At 43.9% G+C, this 22,379-nt stretch overlaps 1 protein-coding gene across 4 annotated transcripts in view; it reads left to right on the plus strand.

Moving 5' to 3' along the window:
• The window catches only part of pald1a (phosphatase domain containing paladin 1a), a 256,800-nt gene extending 237,016 nt beyond the window's left edge, over window positions 1-19,784 (plus strand). For all 4 annotated transcript variants that reach the window (XM_060854041.1, XM_060854042.1, XM_060854043.1 and 1 more), the window contains one exon: window positions 18,651-19,784. In XM_060854041.1, coding sequence (XP_060710024.1) covers window positions 18,651-18,800 — 150 coding nt within the window. In that variant the 3' untranslated portion in view covers window positions 18,801-19,784. The remainder of the gene's footprint in view (window positions 1-18,650) is intronic.
• Window positions 19,785-22,379: the final 2,595 nt, after the last annotated feature.

The raw sequence follows: 22,379 nt of genomic DNA on the forward strand, positions 1-22,379 counted from the left end.
AGCTGTATACAAAGAAACAGCAACACCAGGCCCTCAAACCTTACCATTCAACCAGTTTACAGGGAAAATGAGGACAAACCTCAAATCCCAGTTTCAAACATTAAGATAGCAATGACATTTGTACATAAAAAGACAATCCAATTAAATTAAAAAAAATTTATACAATACAGACCCAGCAAACCCCCAGCCCTCCCACCTTCCGGCCATTCTAAGGCAGCCCGCCCCTTCCAGTTTTCAGACCTTCTGACCACCTCTAGGACAGCCTATCCCCTTCCCCAGGGATGGCAGTGTGCAGGGTAGCCCACAAGCCTTCCGGATCGCAGTCTGCTCCATGCACCTTCTGACCACCTCTAGGACAACCCGTCCCGATAACCCGTTCTCGAGATGACAGCGCTTAGAACTACCTACCCACCCTCGGGCTCTTGGGGTGACAGCTTTCAGGAAGACCCAGGGAGGCACAAGACAGTGCAGATGAGAACCCCAAACCACATGACAGTTAATCAACTAACAGAGTCCATTGCCATAAAGTTTTCTTCACGATGTAGAGTCCATTCCAAGGACTGGAGTCCATCCAAACTACAAAGTGCATTGTCAGGAATAGAGTCTACTCCAAACTGCAGAGTCCGTTGCTAAAAACAGAGTCCACAACCAAGGGCAGAGTCCACTCCCAAGACAGCAAATGCACACCCCACAGGTATTCAATCTCCATGGAGTCCTGGCCCATCTTTGGTGAACCAGGCCCACTCTCAGGAACACAGTACATTGTACAGGTGCAGCTAACTCACAGGGATTTGGTTCACTCCTGAAGGCAAGGACTTCTCCCAAACTGCAGGATACAGCAAGTGCTCACCTCCCAGCGCACACACACAGGTGTTCAATCTTCAGAGGCCAAGTCTCAGGGCTAGGCCTCTACACAGGAACAGCTCCACTGGTAAAACGTGTTCCACAAGGGCTCAGTCCAAAAATCAAAAACAGCGAGGACACAAAGAAAACTAGAGAGTTCAAGGACTAAGACCTACCACAAAATTAACATTTTTTATTGAGAGAAAAAAAAGGACAGAGAAAAGAGTAACAGGCTGTAACCAGCCAGTGAAACAACAATCCTCTAATGAGAGCAGAGTCACACCCAAAACACATTAGAAATCAGTCCTCACTAGGACGAATGTCAGTTAACAAACTGGCTAAATAATTCAGCTAGTTCAGGAACCAGGTCTCCCCCTCCAAAAAAAGGAAAGCAGAAACTAACAGTAACATACTGACTGTAACACCAGACAGCACAGAGTTGGTCCCCTAAATTGAGAAGACCCCTGAATTTCCTGTTTATCATATTTTTATTAAACAAATTACAAAAGAGTTTACAAAAAAGTTAACATGTACAGCTGCATACAACAGCAATTTTACAAGGGAGAGAAGCAGCAAAGCCAGGGCCCAAACCTTACTGTTCAACCAGTTTACAGGGAGATGAGGACAAACCCCAAATCCCAGTTCCATATAAAAGACAGCAACAATGACATTCGTACATAAAAAGCTAATCTAGTCACATAAACAGTGCATACAATACAGACCCAGCAGGCCCCCATCCCTCCCATCTACCGGCCACTCTAAAGCAGGCCACCTCTATACACCTTCCGGCTCTCAGTCCTCCCCATGCCCCTTCCAGTTCTTGGTCTGCCACGACATCTTTCGGCCACCTCTGGGGTAGCCCGCCCTGGGACCTGCCCAGGGTGACAGCGGAGGACGGCTAACCGCCTTCTGGCTGTCTACCCCTACGCATCATTGGGCTCTCACCCAGTCCACTGGCCGGATAGTGCATCCAGTTATCTTAGCACACCTTCCAGCCACCTCTAGGTCAGCCCGTCCCCTTCCCTGGGACGACAACGTGCAGGGTAGCCCACAAGCTTTCCGGATCTCAGCCTGCCCCTACACACCTTCTGGCTCTCAGCTGGTCTGACACGCCTTTCAACCACCTCTAGGACAGCCCGTCCCAATTACCGCTTCTCGGAACGATAGCGCTCAGGACGGCCTACCCACCATCCGGCTCTTGGGGTGACTGGCATCAGGGTGGCCTACCCACCCTCCGGCTCTCGGGGCGACAGCTTTCAGGACGACCCACGAGCCTCCCACTCACAGTAAGACCTGCCAGACCCAGAGACATGCAAGACAGTGCCAGTGATAACCCCAACAAACAACACGATACAGTTAATTACTGAAAAACAGAGTCCTTTCTGGTACACAGTCTTCAAAATTTCCAAGGACAGAGTCTACTCCAGTACACAATGTGCATTGTCAGAAATAAAGTCCATTCCAAACTGCAGAGTCCGTTGCTAAAAGAGTCCACAACCAAAAGCAGAGTCCACTCCTGAAGGCAGCAAATGCACACCACACAGTTGTTCAGTCTCCATGGAGTCCTGGCCCAGCCTTGGAAAACTAGGCACACTCACAGGAGCATAGTACATTGTACAGGTGTAGTTAACTCACAGGGGTTTGATCCACTCTTGAAGGAAAGGTCTTCTCCCAAACTCCAGGATATAGCAAGTGCTCACCTCCCAGCACACACACAGGTGTTCAATCTTCAGAGGCCCAGTCCCAGGGTGAGACCTCCCCACAGGAACAGCTCCTCTGGTAAAATGTATGTCTTTCACAAAGGCTCAGTCCAAACACCAGTGAGGATACATACAAAAAACTAGAGTCCAAGGACTAAGCCCTACCATAAAATCCACATTTTACTTTTGAGAAAAGGACAAAGGAAAGTAAAAACCAGCCAGTGAAACAACAACCCCCTAATGAGAACTGAGTTACATCTGAAGCACATTATGGGCATCAGGCAGTTTAGAAATCAGTCCTCACTAGGAGGAATGTCAGTTAACAAACTGGCTAAATAATTCAGCCAGTTCAGGAATCAGGTCTCCCCCTCCAAAAAAAAAAGGAAAGCAGAAACTAACAGTAACATACTGACGGTAACACCAGCCAGCACACAATCAGTCCCCTAAATTGAAAAGACCTCAATCTCCTATTTATAATGTTTTATTAAACAAATTACAAAAGTTTACCAAAAACAGTTAACGTTTACAGCTGTATACAACAGCAATTTTACAAGAGAGAGGAGCAGCAAAGCCAAGCCTTAAACCCTACCGTTCAACCAGTTTACAGGGAGATGAGGACAAACCCCAAATCCCAGTTCCACATATAAAAGACTACAACAACATCATTTGTACATAAGCAGCTAATCCAGTTACATAAACAGTGCGTACAATACAGACCCAGCAAGCCCTCGTCCGGCTCTCGGTCCACCTGAGAACTGGAAGGGGCATGGGTCCGCCCTGGCCCACTTTTTGACCACCTTTAGGACAGCCAGTCCAGATTACCCCTTCTCGGGACCACAGCACTCAGAATGGCCTACCCACCCTCTGGCTTTCGGGACAGCCTACCAACCTTCAGGTTCACAGGATGGCCTACCCACCCTCCGACTCTCAGGGTGACAGCTTTCAGGATGACCCATGAGCCTCCCAGCTCACAGTAAGACCTGCCAGACCCAGGGATACACAAGACAGTGCAGGTGATAGACCCAAACAACACAAAACAGTTGATTATGTAAAAACAGAGTCCTTTCTGGTCCACAGTCCAAATATATAGAGTCCATTCCCAGGAATGGAGTCCACTCCAGTTTACAAGGTGCATTATCCAAAATGGAGTCCGCTACTTAAAAAAAAACACAGGGTCCACAACCAAGGGCAGAGTCCACTCCCGAACACAGCAAATACACACCCCACAGGTGTTCAGTCTCCATAGAGTCCTGCCCCAGCCTTGGAAAACCAGGCCCACTCACAGGAACAGTACATTTTATAGGTGCAGTTAACTCACAGGGGTTTGGTTCACTCTCGAAGGAAAGATCATCTCCTAAACTCCAGGATATAGCAACTGCTCACCTCCCAGCGCGCGCGCGCGCGCGCACACACACACACACACACACACACACACGTGTTCAATCTTCAGAGGCCCAGTCCCAGGGCTAGGCCTCCCCACCAGAACAGCTCCTCTGGTAAAATATATGTCTTCCACAAGAGCTCAGTCAAAACACCAATAAAAAGTGAAGTCTCTTACAAAAAGCAAAAAAAACTAGAGTCCAAGGCCTAAGCCCTACCATAAAATTAACATTGTCCTTTTCTCAAAGGAGTAAAAAGAGAAGAGTAACACACAGGCTGTAACCAGCCAATGAAACAACAATCCCCTAATGAGAACTGAGTTTCACCTGAAACACATTATGTGCATCAGGAGTTTAACAATCAGTCCTCACTAAAAGGAATGCCAGTTAACAAACTGGCTAAATAATTCAGCCAGTTCAGGAATCAGGTTTCCACCCCAGAAAAACAGGAGCAGAAACCAACTACAACAGTAACACACTGACTGTAGCACCAACCACCATAGAGTCAGTCCCCTAAATCAAGAAGACCTCTGAATCTCCTGTTTATTTTTTTTTGTAGCACCAGCCAGCAGAGAGTCAGTCCCCTAAATTGAGGAGATGCTGAATCTCCTGTTTTTTTTAATTTTTTTATTTTATTAAACAAATTACGAAACAGTTTACAATAAACATTTACAGCTGTAAAGAAGACAGCAATTTTACATGGGAGAGGAGCAAAGCTAGGCCCCAAACCCTACCGTTTGACCATTTTACAGTGAAATGAGGACAACCCTCAAATCCCAGTTCCACATTTAACAAGACAGTGACAATGACATTTGTACATTAAACAATACGGTTACATACAGAAGTGCAGACAATACAGACCCAGCAAGCCCCCACCCTTCCCACCTTTCGACCACTCTAAGGCAGCCCGCCCCTACCCACCTTCTGGCTCTCGGTCCACCCCGTGCCCCTTCCAGTTCTCGGTCCGCCCTCACACACCTTTCGACCACCTCTAGGACAGCCCGCCCCAGTACCCGCCCGGGGTGACAGCAGTTTGGACGGCCTACCCACCTTCCGGCTTCACTAACCACCCTCATCACCTTTCGACCACCTCTGGGGCAGCCCGCCCCGGTACCTGCCCGGGGTGACAGCGCTGAGGACAGCTACCTGCCTTCTGGCTCTCGGTCTGCCCCTACGTACCATTGGGCTCTCACCCACCCCGTTGCGCCTCCGACTAGTGGGCTATCCTAGCACACCTTTCGACCACCTCTAGGGCAGCCCGTCCCCTTCCCTGGGACGACAGCGTGTAGGGTAGCCCACAAGCCTTCCGGATCTCAGCCGCCCCTACGTGCCTTCTGGCTCTCGGCTGCCCTGACACCTTTCGACCGCCTCTAGGACAGCCCGTCCCGATTACCCCTTATCGGGACGACAGCGCTCAGAGTAGCCTACTCACCATCTGGCTCTCAGGGTGACTGGCATCAGGGTGGCCTACCCACCCTCTGGCTTTCAGGACAGCCTACCAACCTTCAGGTTTGCAGGATGGCCTACCCACCTTCCAGCTTTTGGGGTGACAGCTTTCAGGGTGACGCATGAGCCTCCCAGCTCACAACAAGGCCTGCCAGACCCAGGGACACACAAGACAGTGCAGGTGATAGGTACAGGAAACACCACAATAAAAATAAGAGTCCTTTCTGGTACACAGTCCAAATTCATACATTAGAGTCTTCAAGATATAGAATCCATTGCCAGGAAGAGTCCACTCCAGTATACGACGTATATGGTCGGAAATGAGTCCGCTCCAAATTGCAGAGTCAGTTACTAAAAACGGAGTCCACAACCAAGGGCAGAGTCCACTCTTGAAGGCAGCAAATGCACACCACACAGGTGTTCAGTCTCCACAGAGTCCTGGCCCAGCCTTGGATAACCAGGCCCACTCACAGGAACAGTACATTGTACAGGTGCAGTTAACTCACAGCAGTTTGGTCCACTCTGAGGGAAAAGGTGTTCTTTCACTGCTCACCTCCCAGCACACACACAGGTGTTCAATCTTCAGAGGCCCAGTCCCAGGGCTAGGCCTCCCCACAGGAACAGCTCCTCTGGTAGAATGTATGTTTTCCACAAAGGCTCAGTCCAATCACCAATAAAAAGTGAAATACATACAAAAAGCAAAGAAAACTAGAGTCCAAGGCCTAAGCCCTACCATAAAAGTAACATTGTCCTTTTCTCAAAAAAGAGTAACACACAGGCTGCAACCAGCCAGTGAAACAACAATCCCCTAATGAGAACTGAGTTACATCTGAAACACATTCTGTGCATCAGGAGTTAAACAATCAGTCCTCACTAAAAGGAATGCCAGTTAACAAACTGGCTAAATAATTCAGCCAGTTCAGGAATCAGGTTTCCACCCCAGAAAAACAGGAGCAGAAACCAACTACAACAGTAACACACTGACTGTAGCACCAACCACCATAGAGTCAGTCCCCTAAATCAAGAAGACCTCTGAATCTCCTGTTTATACCTGTCAGCCAGGGCTCCTTGATTGGACCAGATTAACAACCCCAATCAGGAAACGTATATTCTATGAGGTCCAACTGGTTGACCTTTTTTGCAATCTCCACATCCCACTCCTCTGAGTCCGAGAACATTGGCTGGTTCTGTTTTTTGTAGCTTCTCCTGGGGTGTTTTAGCACCAGGTCCGTTTCCTCCAACTCTGCCTTTGATAAAGGCAGTGTGTAACACACGGTAGCTTGATCCTTGTGCTCAGAACATCTAAGAAGAAAGTAATTCTCCTCTTCAAGTGGAAAAGGCGTTGAGACTGTAATGTTTGCAGTGTCTATTTCAAATTCTGAGGTATCTTTATTACTTGACCGAGAGGGAGATCCCATGGGTTCCAGAACAGTCGGAAGGGCAGTCAGGGAGCTGGACACTGTTTGCTCCCATTGCAAGTTTGCAGCTTTCAAATTGTCCATGTGCTTGTTCAGGGCCATTGTACTGTCCCAAACTTTATACGTCACTGGACCTGATCTTGCGTCGACCAGGCAGGCCATTCCCGTGGTTCCACACGAAACCTCATCCCCTGAAGTAAACTGAGTCTCTGGCTTAGCAGAGTCTTGTGTTCGGCACTCTGGGCACTGCCTCAGTAACGTGGCTGTATCTGTATCCACTTCTGGCCCCAGAATAACTTCTCACCACTATCTTCATTTTGGAAACTCCTGGATGACCCTGGTGCTGTTCAGTCAGTATCTGGTGATGACCTTTGCTCGGGACAATCATTATTGCTTCTCATAATATGCAATGCTCTGCTGATCTGGTCTCTCTGGTCCAAAAAGCTTTCGAATCTAGTTGCAATAGCTTTTTGGTTTCCCCCAATACCACCAGCTGTTTCAGTTTTGCAGGACTGGATCTTCCTGTGTTCAACATCTGATATTGTCAGCTGTGACTGGAAGTGTCTCCAGAAAAGTTAAAAGCATTATGGACTGTTCCAGTGGTGGCACCACCAGAGGTGTATTTGCTAGCAGGAGGTGGCTCAGTGCATCCGCATTTGCTACTTGGCCTCCCGGATGGTGTACCAACTTGGAATTATGCGCACCGCTGAATTTGACCTGAAGCTATGGGTGGAGTTGTCTTGTCCTCTTTAAATAAACGTAGCATGGGTTTGTGGTCCATTATAATTAAAAGTTAACGTCTGTCAAGGTATTGTTTGGACTTCCTGACTCCAAGTATGACCACCAAATCTTTCTTCGCTATCTGAGTGCATTTACACTCTGCATTAGCCAATGTACTGGATGCATTCCTCTCCATTGGGCTACCTATGAGCTAGTACTTGCCCAATACTGTACAGGGAGGCATCACATGTCAATACCAGATCTTGCTTTGGATGATAGCGTGCCAACACCTCAGAGCATGATAGCTGTTACTTCATTTCCATGAGGGCTATGGCTTGACTAGGTGAGTATTTTCAAGCCTGACCCTTTTTAAAATTTGATGCAAAAGTGCCAGGATGCAGACCAGGTTGTGTATGAACTTTCCATAATAGTTCACCAGCCCTGCTACTGACTTGGGAGCTGCAGCACCTTTGATCATCTTCACTTTATCTTCCAACTGATGTAACCCGGTCTTGTCAACTGTTTAGACCAAGTCAGTCACTTGGGGTGCCTGAAACATACATTTTTCTTCTAAGACTTACGCCCACCTGGAAGAAACAAGGTCTTCCCTGTTATTAGCACATCGTCTAGATAAATGGTGACTGGAGTAGACATTGTAAAATGTTCTCCACGGTCTACTGAAAAATTGGTCAGGCTGACGATACCCCAAATTGCAGTCTTGTATATTGGTACAAACCCTTATGAGTATTAATTGTAGCATACTTTTGGGAAGCTTAATCTAACCTCAGTTGCAAGTACGTATGACTCATGTCTAGTTTCATGAAGGACTCCCTGCCAGCTTTGCATATAAATCCTCTATGCGAAGGTTTGGATATTTATCCAGCCCTGAAAAGCGGTTTACTGTTTGTTTAAAATCCCTAAAACAGCAAACTGACCCATCGGGCTTCATAATCAGTACAACTGGTACTGCCCATTTCACAAACTGGACTGGTTTGATTCCTTCGCTATCCAGCCTTTGGATTTCTGCCTCTACTTTTGTCTTTTAGCATGGAATTGCTTCCTGATCAACATGAAAAATGGCCTTAGCTCCTTTGATAGTCGCTTTCTGAAAAACCTCTGGGTTTTAATTAGGACTTCACTCAGGCAGTCATTTTCTAATTGAAAAATATTGAGCCAATCTGAGTGAATCTTCCTCAACCAATTTTGCCCATCAGGTTTAGTCCCACGTCTTTTACTGCAATCAGTGATAACTGAACCAGCTGCTCCTCATAAGAGATCAGAACTGAAGTTGTACCCATATTCTGTAAAGGTTCCCCAATATAGGTTCTTAGTCTAGCCAATTTCAAGGGTTGGAATCCTGAACAAATTTTGTTAAAGACTGCTTCTGCCATCATTGAAATGGCTGGTATCGATCTCCATGAGAACCAGATGACCATTTAATCAGATGTTTGTTGTAGAACAGGCCAGACCTCCTCAAAACATTTCAAGAAAATAGCCCAGACCCGAACTTTGGTAATTGTTTTAAGCAGGTGTAAAGTGCATAGTCCAGGAGGAGTGCAACTGGTCAAGCCATTCAGTTTTAAACAAAACAGAATTTATTACCGAATGAACCACAAACAAAAGAGAACAGAATATGGAATAACTTAACCTATCTGAAAATCCAACAGATTATATTAACTTAATGATGCTGTTCCCAATATTTGCAACAATCCCCATAAACACCCCTTGACACAAAAGGGAAAATCAAACACAGGGTCTTATCGGAGAGAGAGAGATGGCAGCATCGAACACCCTCTTCCATGTAGCTGTTTTCTTGGACCAGCAGCCATAAACTGCCAGGCTGCTTTCATTGAATAGCCAGACAGCCAGAGAAATGCTGAGCTGGGAGAACTGGCCGCTCCCCTTTCATTGTACAAGTGTGTTGTTCAAAAACTTAAAAGCCTTTTACTTGCGGCAATATATGTTAGTTATAACCAAATTGGCCCTAAAACCCATCCAAACCAGACTTTTCAGAATTGCTGCTTTTACAACCTCTGTAATAAATAAAATTCAGGGTGTGAACTCTCCTGGATTCTAACCTATGTGTTTAGGTCTAGTGGGACTCATTTGCTGTCTTGGGTCTGCATATCAGCAGCAACTATGGTGAACTGCCAGCCCGAATCCTGAAAAAAAATGTTAATCATTTGGCCGAAGCTTGGCTTTGTTTTGGGATTTTTCTGCGGGCTGACCTAGAGTTCCTCTCTTGGATTTATCCTCAGTGAGGCTATGCAATTGCCTTGAAGTGGTGTTCCTATGCTCAGTCGGACTGGCAAGGGTGTCCACTTCCAGTGGAATACCCTGCGACTCATATGATCCGTTTGCTGCATTTTCCAATGATAAAGCCAGCTGTAGTACCTGTCTGAAGTCTAATTGGGTTTCAGCTATTAGGCGCTTCTGCATGGTTGCATCATTAATTCCACATATCAAATGGTCTCTCAGCATCTCATTCAGGGTTAAACCAAAGTCATGTGTCTCTGCCAGTCATCAAAACCTAGGCAAAAATCCTGTAAACGTTCCCCTCGTTCTCAAATTGCTGAGTAAATCTGTCAACTTTTGAATGGCTTTTGTATCTGGTGCCTAAGGGAAAGTTACCCTTCTTATAATGGAAAATGGTGTCAGTCCACAAGTTGTCAGGAAATTACTTGTTGCTTTTCATTTGTCCCTCTGTCATTTGCCCTGAAAAAATAACGCATTCTTTTCACATATAAGGCCCAGCCTTCCACGGCAGGATCAAATGAATCAAAATGGCACAATGCCAGAAATGCTTATTCCAACTCAAAGTCACACTGTTACAAGCAAATCTCTTCAGGGGCCTGCTTTTCTCTTGTCGCCACTGAAATAAGTCCTCAGAGGCTAGTATCCCGTCACCCAGTCACCCTTTATTTACACATGGAGAGTCCTTGACACTGATCCAGTTCCTTCAGAGTCAGCTGTTAGACTGAACAGAACCTCAGACTCTCTCCTGTTTATATCTGTCGGCCAAGGCTCCCTGATTGGGACTGTTCATCTAGTCCAATCAGGGAACTCATATTCTATGAGGTCCACTTGGCTGACCTCACATAATCTCAACAGTATACACTGCTGCTACTGAGCTTTGGTGGTGGAGCAACTGAATGTTTGTCGATTTTGTGCCAGTCAAGTGGGCTACTTTGGTGTAAGTGTCTATGAATGAACAAATGTGGTCTGCTTGAACATAAGCACAAAAAATTGATATTACATTTTATCAACCGTTCCTTTAATGTTTGGATGTAAATGGATTGTGTGGATGTAGGGGAGGAAAGAACTAGGAGTACAATGTTTGCTATCTGGGCAATGTGCCTTTTAATTTACTTGGTATCTGCCACTGTTTGGCGAATGATAACCATAGGTAATCTGGCACAAAAACACAGTGGTCCACAAAAGTGTCACATAGTGAATGGGCTGTGCTAGTTATGCTTATTGTTAAATTGTAGGCATGTGCCACCATGATTAGAAACAGAAAATAGGAGGCAGTGTGCCTGTATTTCTTCGTATGAAGATTCCTGTGGACACTACGTATCATAAAATAATTTTTTGAGCTTTTTGGTTTTGATTTAAGATAATGTTGCTGCATCTTGTAGCTGCTCCTGCTGGGAGATCTGTTCTCATGGTTTGTCACACTCCTCTGTCTTGCCTCATCCTCACACATCCACTATATCCTCTCTGCAACTACCCTATGACATATGTTATCCAACTGATTAGATTAGATTACTTACAGTGTGGAATCAGGCCCTTCGGCCCAACAAGTCCACACTGACCCGCCGAAGCGCAACCCACACATACCCCTACATTTACCCCTTACCTAACACTACGGGCAATTTAGCATGGCCAATTCACCTGACCCGCACATCTTTGGACTGTGGGAGGAAACTGGAGCACCCGGAGGAAACCCACGCAGACAGGGGGAGAACATGCAAACTCCACACAGTCAGTCGCCTGAGTCGGGAATTGAACCCGGGTCTCTGGCGCTGTGAGGCAGCAGTGCTAACCACTGTGCCACCGTGCTGCCCACTAACTGCATCAAGGTCAAGCCGTCTTTCAGCTGTCCATCACTTTCATTGTCTTTGAAGTCTCTGCAAATACTTTGCTTACTTCTAACTATTCAGCAAAGAGGAGATGATGGCCTAGTAGTATTATCTCTATTAATCCAAACACTCAAGTAATGTTCCAGGTTCAAATCATACCATGGTGGATTTTAAATTTAATAAAACCTGAAATTAGGAGTCTGACAATCATTGTCAATTGTGAGGGAAAACCCAACCAGTTCATTAATGTCCTTTGGGAAGGAAGCTGTCATCATTACCGTGATTTTGCCTACATGTGACTCCAGACCCACAGCAATGCGGTTGACTGTAAACTATTCTCTGGGCAATTAGGGCTGGACAATAAATATTGACCAAGCCAGCAACACCGACATCCTGTGAATGAATAAAGTAAAATTGTTCCTTTGTTACATGCTGAGTACATGCTATGTTTTCTTGCTGATGATAATTTTAATTAAGCCTTTTGCTGATAATTTATAGTGACAGAAACAGGTTATATTCATCAATTACGTATCATGTCTCCCATCCTAACAGGATTAAGGTCAGTTCCAAACATTCCACATTCTGTCATATAATTAGAGTCATAGAGATGATACAGCATGGAAACAGACACTTCAGTCCAACTCATCCATGCAGAGCAGATATCCCTCATCTAGTCTCATTTGCCAGCACATGGTCCATATCCCTCTAAACCTTTCCTATTTAAATACCCATCCAGATGCCTTTTAAATGTTGTAATTGTACCAGACTCCACCACTTCCTCTGGCAGCTCATTTCATACATGCACCACCCTCTGCATGAAAACGTTGCCCCTAAGGTCCCTTTTAAAATCTTGCCCCTCTCACCCTAAACCTATGCCCTCTAGTTCTGGACTCGCACACCCTAGGGAAAAGACCATATCAATTTACCCTATTCATGTTCTCATGATTTTATAAACTTGATAAGGATACCCCTCAGCCTCCAACACTTCAGGGAAAGCAGCCCCAGCCCACGCAGCTGCTCCCTACAGCTGAAATCCTCCAACCCAGGCAACATCCTTGTAAATCTTTTCTGACCCTTTCAATCTTCACAGCATCCTTCTGATAGAATCCTCTACATTACTTCTTCTCAAAACTTCTGATACAAGGGAGACCAGAATTGCACACAGTATTCCAGAAGTGGCCAAACCAATGTTCTGTACAGCTACAACATGGTCTCCCAACTCCAATACTCAATTCTCTTACCAATAAAGGAAAGCATACCAAATGCTGCCTTCACTATCCTACCTACCTGCCACTCCACCTTTAAGGAACTGTGAACCTGCACTCCAAGGTCTCTTTGTCCAGCAACACACCCTCAGGACCTTACCATTAAGTGTATAGTCCTGCTCTGATGTCCCTTTCCAAAATGTAGCACCTCACATTTATCTAAATTAAACTCCATCTGCCACTCCTCAGCCCATTGGCCCATCTGATCAAGATCCCATTTTACCTCTGAGGTAACCTTCTTCACTGTCCACTACACCTCCAATTTTGGTGTCATCTGCAAACTTACTAATTATACCTCCTATGCAGACATCCAAATCATTTGTATAAATGATGAAAAGCAATGGACTGAGCACCGATCCATGTGGCGCACCACTGGTCATAATCCTCCAGTCTGAAAGGCACCCTCTGTCTTCTACCTTCAAGCCATTCTTATCCAAATGGCTAGTTCTCCCTTGCTAACTAGTCTACCATGAGGTATCTTGTCAAAGGCCTTACTGAAGTCCATATAGATCACATCCACTGCTCTGCCCTCATCAATCCTCCACATTACTTCTTGAAAGAACTCAATCAAGTTCTTGAGACGTGACTTCCCATGCACAAAGCATATCCCTAACCAGTCTTTGCCTTTCCGAATACATATAAATCCTATCTCTCAGGATTCCCTGTAACAACTTGCCCACCGTTGATGTCAGGTTCACCAGTCTATAGTTCCCTGGCTTTTCCTTACCCCCTTTCTTAAACAGTGGTACCATATTAGCCAACCTTCAGTCTTCTGGAACCTCACTTGTCATTATCGATGAAACAAATATCTTGGCAAGGGTCCCAGCAGTCACTTCCCAAGCTTCCCACAGAGTTCTAGGGTATATCTAATCAGGTCTGATTTATTCACCTTTCTGTTGAATTGAATTGAATTTTTTTATTGTCACGTGTACCAAGGCACAGTGAAAAGCTTTGTCTTGTGATCAATACAGGCAGATCACATAATTATGTAACATAGATAAGTAAATAATAGGTAAACAGCAGTAAAAACAAAAACACAGGTACAGGCAAATATTAAGAGTTTGTAAGTCCAGTATTCTAACAACAGTAGGGAGAAACTTTCAAAACCAGCTAGTGCATGTGTTCAGGCTTCTGTACCTTCTCCCCGATGATAGAGGTTGTAGAAAAACATTACCAGGGTGGGATGGATCTTTGCGAATGCTGGCGGCCTTTCCTTGACAGCAGGCCTGATGAATGGATTCTACAGATGGGAGGTTGGCCTTTGTGATTGTCAGGGCCAAGTTCACCACTCTCTGTAACCGTCTCCGATCTTGAATGGTACAGTTGCCATACCAGGTAGTGATACATCCAGGCAGAATGCACCTATAAAAGTTGGCAAGGGTATTCGCCATCATGCCAAATTTCCTCAGCTGCCTGAGGAAGAAGAGATGTTGTTGGGCCTTTGTAACTAGTGCGTCCACATAGAGTCCAAGAAAGCTTGTTGTGGATGACCACTCCCAGGGGCTTGACTTGTTCCACCTCTGTGCTGTTAATGTGTAGGGGGACATGAATAACATCCCACCAAACGTCAATAATGAGTTCATTGTTTTTGCCAGCATTGAGAGCTAGGTTGTACTCAGTGCACCATTTTTCCAAGTCTTCCACCTCCCGTCTGTAGTCTGTTTTGTCACCATCTGAGATTCAACTGACTATGGTGGTGTTATCAACGAACTTGTAAATGGCATTAGTCTGGTATGCCATGCAGTCATGGGTATACAGTGAGTACAGTAGGGGGCTGAGTACGCACCCCTGGGGGGCTCCAGCGTTGAGTGTCAGTAAGGTTTAAATATTGTCTCCAGTCTTCACTGATTGTGACCTGTGGGTCAGGAAATTAAGGCTCCAGTTGCAGAGGTGGGGGGGCTTAGTCTGAGATCACTAAGTTTAGTAATCAGTTTCAAGGGGATAATAGTGTTGATGGCTGAACTGTAGTCAATGAGTAGGATTCTTACGTAGCTGTTCTTGGTGTTAAGATGTTCTAGAAAGGAGTGAAGGGCAAGTGATATGGCATGTGATGTGGATCTGTTGGTGCGATAGGCAAATTGGAGTGGGTCAAGAGTAGTGGGGAGGCTGGAGTTGATTAATGCCATGACCAGCCTTTCAAAGCACTTCATGACCACCAAACTTAGGGCCACTGGGGGTAATCATTGAGATTTGCTGCATGAGCCTTCTTAGGCAGGAATGATGTTGGCCCTCTTGAAACAGGCAGGGAAAGTCGCCTGCTTCAGGGAGAGGTTGAAGATGTCCGAGAAGACCTCTGCCAGTTTGTGTTTTAAAACATCCAACACCACCTCCTCTGTAATATGGACATTTTTCAAGATGTCACCATCTATTTCCCCACATTCTATATCTTCCATATCCTTCTCCATAGTAAACACTGATGCAGAATACTCGTTTAGTATCTCCCCATCTCCTGCAGTTCCACACATAAGCTGCTTTGCTGACCTTTGAGGGGCCCTGTTCTCTCCCTAGTTACCCTATTGTCCTTAATGTATTTATAAAAACCCTTTGAATTCTTCTTAACCCTACTTGCCAAAGCTATCTCATGTCCCCTTTTGCCCCTCTTGATTTCCCTGTTAAGTATATTCCCACTGCCTTTACACTCTAAGAATTCATTCGATCTTGGCTTCTATACCTGACATATGCTTCCTTCTTTTTCGTAACCAAAATCTCAATTTCTTTCGTCATCCAGCATTCCCAATACCTTAGCAGCCTTGCCTTTCATCCGAACAGGAATATATTGTCTCTGGACTCTCATTATCTCATTTTTGAAGCCGTCCCATTTTCCAGTCATCCCTTTACCGCCAAACATCTGCCCCCATCAACTTCTGAAAGTTCTTGCCTAACACCGTCAAAATGGGTCTTCCTCCAATTTAGAACTTCAGCTTTTAGATCTCTATTTTGAAACTAATAGAATATGGTCCCTGGCCCCAAAGTGCTCCCCCACTGACCTCTCAATCACCCCCCTTGCCTTATTTCCCAAGAGTAGGTCAAGTTTTGCACCTTCTCCAGTAGGTACATTCACACACTGAATCAGAAAATTGTCTTGTACACACTTAACAAATTCTTCTCCATCTAACTCCTTAACACTATGGCAGTCCCAGTCTATGTTTGGAAAGTTAAAATCCCCTAACATAACCATTCTATTATTCTCAAAGATAATGGAGGTCTTCTTACAAATTTGTTTCTCAATTTCTCGCTGACTATTGGGAGGGGTCTGTAATACAATCCCAATGAAGTGATATTTCTTATTTCTCACTTCCACCCAAATAACTTCCCGTGAATATCATCCCTAAGTACAGCTGTAATGCTAACCCTTATCAAAAACGCCACTCCCCCTCCTCCCTTTCTATCCTTACTGTAGCATTTGTATCCTGGAACATTAAGCTGCCAGTCCTGCCCATCCCTGAGCCATGTTTTTGTAATTGCCATGATATGCCAGTCTCATGTTCCTAACCATGCCCTAGGTTCATTCATCTTCCCTGTTACATTGAAATAAATGCAGTTTAATTTATCAGTCCTACCTTGTTCTCTGCTTTGTCCCTGCCTGCCCTGTTTGTTTGACTTACTTACTTTCCCAACTGTACCAGTCTTACATTGATCTCTTTTCTCACTATCTCCCTGGGTCCCACCCCTCCACCTTACTAGTTTAAATCCTTCCAAGCAGCTCTAGCAAATCTCCCTGCCAGTATGTTAGTCCCCTTCCAGTTCAGATGCAATCCGTCTTTCTTGTACAGGTCACTTCTACTCCAAAAGATATTCCAACGATCCAAAAATGTGAACCCTTCTCCCCTGCACCAGCTCCTCAGCCATGCATTCATCTGCTCTACCCTCCTATTCCTAGCCTCACTAGCTAGTAGCACCGGGAGTAATCCAGATATTACTACCCTCGAGGACCTCCTTTTTAAATCCCTGCCTAACTTTTTATATTCCCATCTCAGAATCTTGTCCTTTTCCCTTCCTATGTCATCTGTTCCAATGCGTACAACAATCTCCTGCTGGTCCCTTTCCTCTTTGAGAACATTTTATTGCCTTTAACTGCCGCTCCAACTGATCCAAGCGATGTGATAGGATTTGCAATGAAACACACTTCCTGCAGACGTGATCATCAGTTATATGGAAACTCCCTCTAATCTCCCACATCCGACAGGGAGAGCACATCACTCTACAAATGGCCATCTTTTGCTCCTTCACAATCTACAGACTCAGAAAATAGCCCCGTCTTACAGCTCTAAAAACACTGCTCCAGGCTAACTTAGTACTTATGGTTATATTTTCAAAATTCAATCAAGAAACAGATCTCAATAAAACATATAATTAAGAAAGCACACACTGTGCTCACTATTGTAGATTTACAGCAAAGTTACACATATAAACTATGTACTTATCTGCTCCTGTGCTGTGAGCTCTCCCCAACAGGTTCCTCCAAGGTCAACTATGAATTTTGCTGTTTGTTAATTTGTCCTAGATGCGCTCTGATGTCCAGAGATACTTGAACTCAAACAGCAGATGCACTGACTATGCGATTCACCGCTGTATCAGACAGAAGTGTAGGTTTCTTTCTCTGACCATGTGGTTGCTGCCTTTGTCTGTCTTCCTCCTTTATAAAGTGCTGTTGTTTTGGTCTTTTTTTCTCCAGAGTTCCAAAACAATTATTTGTAATTTATTCTGTCTTGGGATGGTGCCATTGCTGGGAAGGTCTATCCTGTATGAATAACCCAACACTGTCACTGTGTGACAGGGTCCGGCACATTTTTGAGAGTCTGGAGTCACATGGGATGGCAAATTTCCCATCATTAAAGAAAATTAATGAACCTGATGGATTTTTTAAGGCAGTTAATGCTAGTTTCATGGTCACAGTACTAATAACAGCTTCCAATGTAAGATTTTATAAATGGAATTTAAATTATACCAGCTGATGTGATGGGATTTGAACCCATGTCAAAATGTGCCCCCAGGGTGGGGATGGGGGTTACTAGACCAGTTTAACACTATGTTCACTAGGCCAATGGAATTGGTATGTGGATGTCACAAACGAAAAAAAAATCAGTTCACCAGCACAGAAAATGGCACTCGGGTAAATCCTATATGTGAAGGATGGCTAGGCATTTCCTGGAGAAGAAGAAAATTCAAATTTATTTTCATTTTTTGACTCCTGTTTTCCAATCCACTTCCACTACTCGTAATTTAAAGAATTTGGTATTCTTGGGGGTGGTAGAAGTATGGGAAATGTCAGAATTACCCCTTTCGTAGATGTTACATAAGACAGTAATCATAATACCAGTACTGACTTCAACTACTTTACCAACCAAAACATAAGAGAGTCAGATTTCCACTGTCATCTTCGACTAATGATGGTCAGACCTATGGACATTTTTAAAATTACAGTATATGTTGTTGGAACTAAATGAGCTCATTTGGCAGTGGATAAAAATGATTTTAGTGAGGTAAATACCGTCCACAGACAGAATATGTATATGCTGTACCTTTCAACATACTGATGGGGTACCGGTTACCTCCTGGTTTCCACCGTTGTCGATTGTACTGTGCTGACTTGTTTGAATTAATGCTGGGCTATTACAAGTATTGATTTTTAAATATAATATCAGTTTATTTTACACGTGTTAGTTGTCCTTTACTCACTAGATGTTGCAGTACAATAATCAGTCTGAATTGCAAGAACCCAGGTTTCTTCCATTCCCCATATAATTTTTTGTTTTGCAAACTTGATTAAACCATCGACTTTGTTTGTCTTTGTTAGGTCGCAGCCAAGGCTGGAGTCTATGAGATCCTGAATCGCTTGGGATTCCTAGAATTTGAAGACCCTGAGAACATACCCCTTTCTCGACTGTGCTACCGCTGGTTGCAACAAAGTACAAACACGCTTCCTTTCCGAGGCGAGTTTGTTTAGTTATCTTCTTTGCTCTATGAGCTGATGGATGACGGACTGCCTTTCCACTGGCTGTACAGCATTGACACTCGTAAATCATTGGAACCGTTCACCATTCTGCTTGTATGTACATAAAGCACAGAAAAAGTAGCGAACAATGGACAGACATTGGAATCAGAACTGATGTGATGGCTATAGAGAGTCAGTGATGAAGGATTGATTTGGAATACTCTCACAGAGAATTGATGCAGACACAATGGGCTGAGTGCTCTTCTGTATCATAAACAACATATGGCTTAATGTGAGAAAACCGAGTTGTCATTTAATACTTTTGATCACAGAGAATGAAAGTTATTAGAAAGGCCCTTTCAACCATAGAAAAAGAAAACAAGATATAGTCTGTTGAGAGTGCTTCGAAAATCTGCAATAATCCAACTCCAACCTTAATAAGAAAGCAGCATTAGGCACTGTACTGTCTTCACAAAAATAAGCATTACTACAAAATGTTAAGTCGACTAAAGGGTGGGGGTATGCAGTAAAAGGTCAATGTTATATAACTGTGAGCCACTAAATAGGAAAGCCATCATGCAATCAGAATCCTTCACTCATTGGACCACTTCTTCAATGACCCACTGTTGTAAATCCTCTGACCCTTTTTAGAATTTAGCAACTATACTGTAGAGCATATGTTCAATTTATAAGAAGTCGTAACACATTCTTGTCGTTTGGAATTTCTGAATCTTGCAATTGATGTGAAACTTAAAGTATATTAAATGTGCTACATTAATTTCTGTTGGAATGTCCTGATTTGTTTGGCAAGGAAACTAACTGATTAAATGATTGGTTAATGTTGTCTGCTTGGATTCCAGGTGCACAATGTTTTTTCCCAGTCAACTCTTTGATATATTCAGCACAATTTTGTGCTTTTGCTATTCAACATCACAGTGTCATCACAAAAAATACAACGTTTATCTCATTTGTGCATTTTAAATGGAGAATGTAATAGCAGTTTCAGTTCTGGCTTTTATGAAGTGTATATTTTAATTAAAATATTTCAACAATGGCAACATTTTCACAATCATTACAAAATGACTTTGTAAACTGCTCAAGGTAGATACAATGGCTCATTTCAAACCAAAAGAACTGTTCACCTGTGTTGCAATGAGGACAAAAGCTTGTGTAATCAGGCATTTATATGAGAGTTTTGTTGATGCTGAACAGTATTTGTAAATAAAGGGAAGATTTGTTTTGTATTTTTAGAGAATTCATGTATTTAAAACCTTGAATCATGAATAACCTTTGAGGAGGAGTTTAATGGTTTTCCCCCTGCCCCCCTACTTTCCCCAAAAGGTAAAATTGACCTGCTTAGAGTTTAATTATCTTCAGTTACTATCAGCTGTCGTTTCAGCTATTTTATATTAGGGTGATAGTAAGAAGTAACGTTCTTTTCCAAATCTAAGAAAGTTAACATTCAAGCAGCAACTTTAACAAACCATAACGCGTATCAAATCTAGCATGGAGTGCAATACCTACAGCTTATCCTTGTGCTTTTTTTTATATATCCCAGAGTGTTCCCAGATTCTCTTCTAGATTTTAGCTCTTCCTTTCCTTTTGTTTAATGTGTTATTGCCATTTGGTTTGTCTGGATTGACTGATGCTCAGCCACAATATCCAGTGAAAGAATCTAAGGGAAGATGATTCAAAACCTAAAAGAACTATGAACTACTGTAGTGTCATGGTTTTCGTACAGCTTTTTTCAGAGTCTTGATTCCTGCCAAATAAGATCCCTTTGCTTCACAGCATGACAGGGAGACCTGCTGAATTCTGCAACAAGCAACTTTGCTTCACTTTGGAATTAAATGAAGACATCGAAGCTACACTGGGGAATGGAAAACAGATGCCGGGGGAGGAGTAAGAAAGGAATGTCTGGGCCAAAAAAAAGTTACATGTTGGAGAACCCAAAAAAAATGCAATCAGCATTCCTATGTCAGGACAGATGATAGGCTTTGCTATGTTTGAGAATATGTCATTAAGAATACTATCAGGTTGAACCTGCTCTAGAATGAAGGAGTTTAATGGTGAATGGTAGGGCCTTGAGTGTAGCAGAGCAGAGGAATCTTGGAGTTCGAGTTCACAGTTCTGTGAAAGTGAGTCGCAGGTAGGGCAGTGAAGGCGGCTTCTGGTACACTGGCCTTCATCAGTCAGGGCACTGAGTATAGAAGTTGGGAAGTTATGTTGCAGTTATACAAGACGTTGGTGAGGCTGCAGTAGAGTACTGTGTTCAGTTTTGGTCACCTTGTTATAGGAAGAATGTTATTAAACTGGAAAGAGTGCAGAAGAAATTTACGAGAATGTTACTCTGTGGGCTGAGTTATAGGGAGAGGTTGGATGAGCTAGGAGTTTTTTCTTTAGAGTGTAGGAGACTGAGGGGGGACCTTATACAGGTGTATAAGATCATGAGAGGCATGGAATCAGTGAATGCACTCAGTCTTTTTACCAGGGCTAGGGAATTGAGGACTAGAGGGCATCAGTTTAAGGTTAGAGGGGAAAGAATAAAAGGGAACCTGAGGGGCAGCTTTTTTACACAGAGGGTGGAACGCATATGAAAGTGGTTGAGGCAGGTACTTTAACAACATTTTAAAAGGCATTTGGACAAATACATGGATAGGAAGGATATGGGCCAAGTGCAGGGAAATGGGGTTAGTGTAGAGGGACATTTTGGTCAGCATTGACTAGTTTGGGCCAAAGGGCCTGTCCCCGTGCTGTAGGACTCTGACTTTTGTAATCTCGCCAAAAGCGCTTTGTACTTAGTTACAGTTTACTTTAATTTTCTTTCTACCTGCTCAACATTTAAAGCAGAAGCAGTGGCAGGCACATTTTCACCCGTTTTTTTTAGATTAGATTACTTACAGTGTGGAAACAGGCCCTTCGGCCCAACAAGTCCACACCGACCCACCGAAGCTCAACCCACCTAGACCCATTCTCCTACATTTTACCCCTTCACCGAACACTATAGACAATTTAGCATGGTCAATCCACCTAACTGCACATTTTTGGACTGTGGGAGGAAACCGGAGCACCCGGAGGAAACCCACGCAGACACGGGGAAAACGTGTTTAAAAAAATCAACTGACTATTTAGATACATCACGATTTCTTACATGGGATTCCATATTAACATTGCAGATACCTTTGTATATGTTTTTTGTTATAATGTGGAGGTGCCAGTGTTGGACTGGGTGGACAAAGTTAAAAATTGGATGCTGCCGATCTGTGCTTTTCCGGCACCACACCTTTCAACTTTGATCTCCAGAATCTGCAGTCCTCACTTTCTCAGTTAAAAATCATACAACACCAGGTTACAGTCCGACAGATTCATTTGGAAATATGAGCTTTCAGAGCGCTGTTCCTTCGTCAGATAGCTAGTGGAGCAGGATCATAGGACACAGAATTTATCTCAAAAGATCATACTGTCATACAATGCGATATATTGAGCAAACCTAGATTGCTGTTCCCTGTTTCATCTTTTAGAATGGGGTTGCATGTTTCGATTCATTTATATGTAAACCCCATATTGTGCATTAAAGGTGTGAGGTTAGAG

The sequence above is a fragment of the Hemiscyllium ocellatum genome, chromosome 43 (genome assembly GCF_020745735.1).
Source record: "Hemiscyllium ocellatum isolate sHemOce1 chromosome 43, sHemOce1.pat.X.cur, whole genome shotgun sequence".
Lineage (NCBI taxonomy): Eukaryota > Metazoa > Chordata > Chondrichthyes > Orectolobiformes > Hemiscylliidae > Hemiscyllium > Hemiscyllium ocellatum.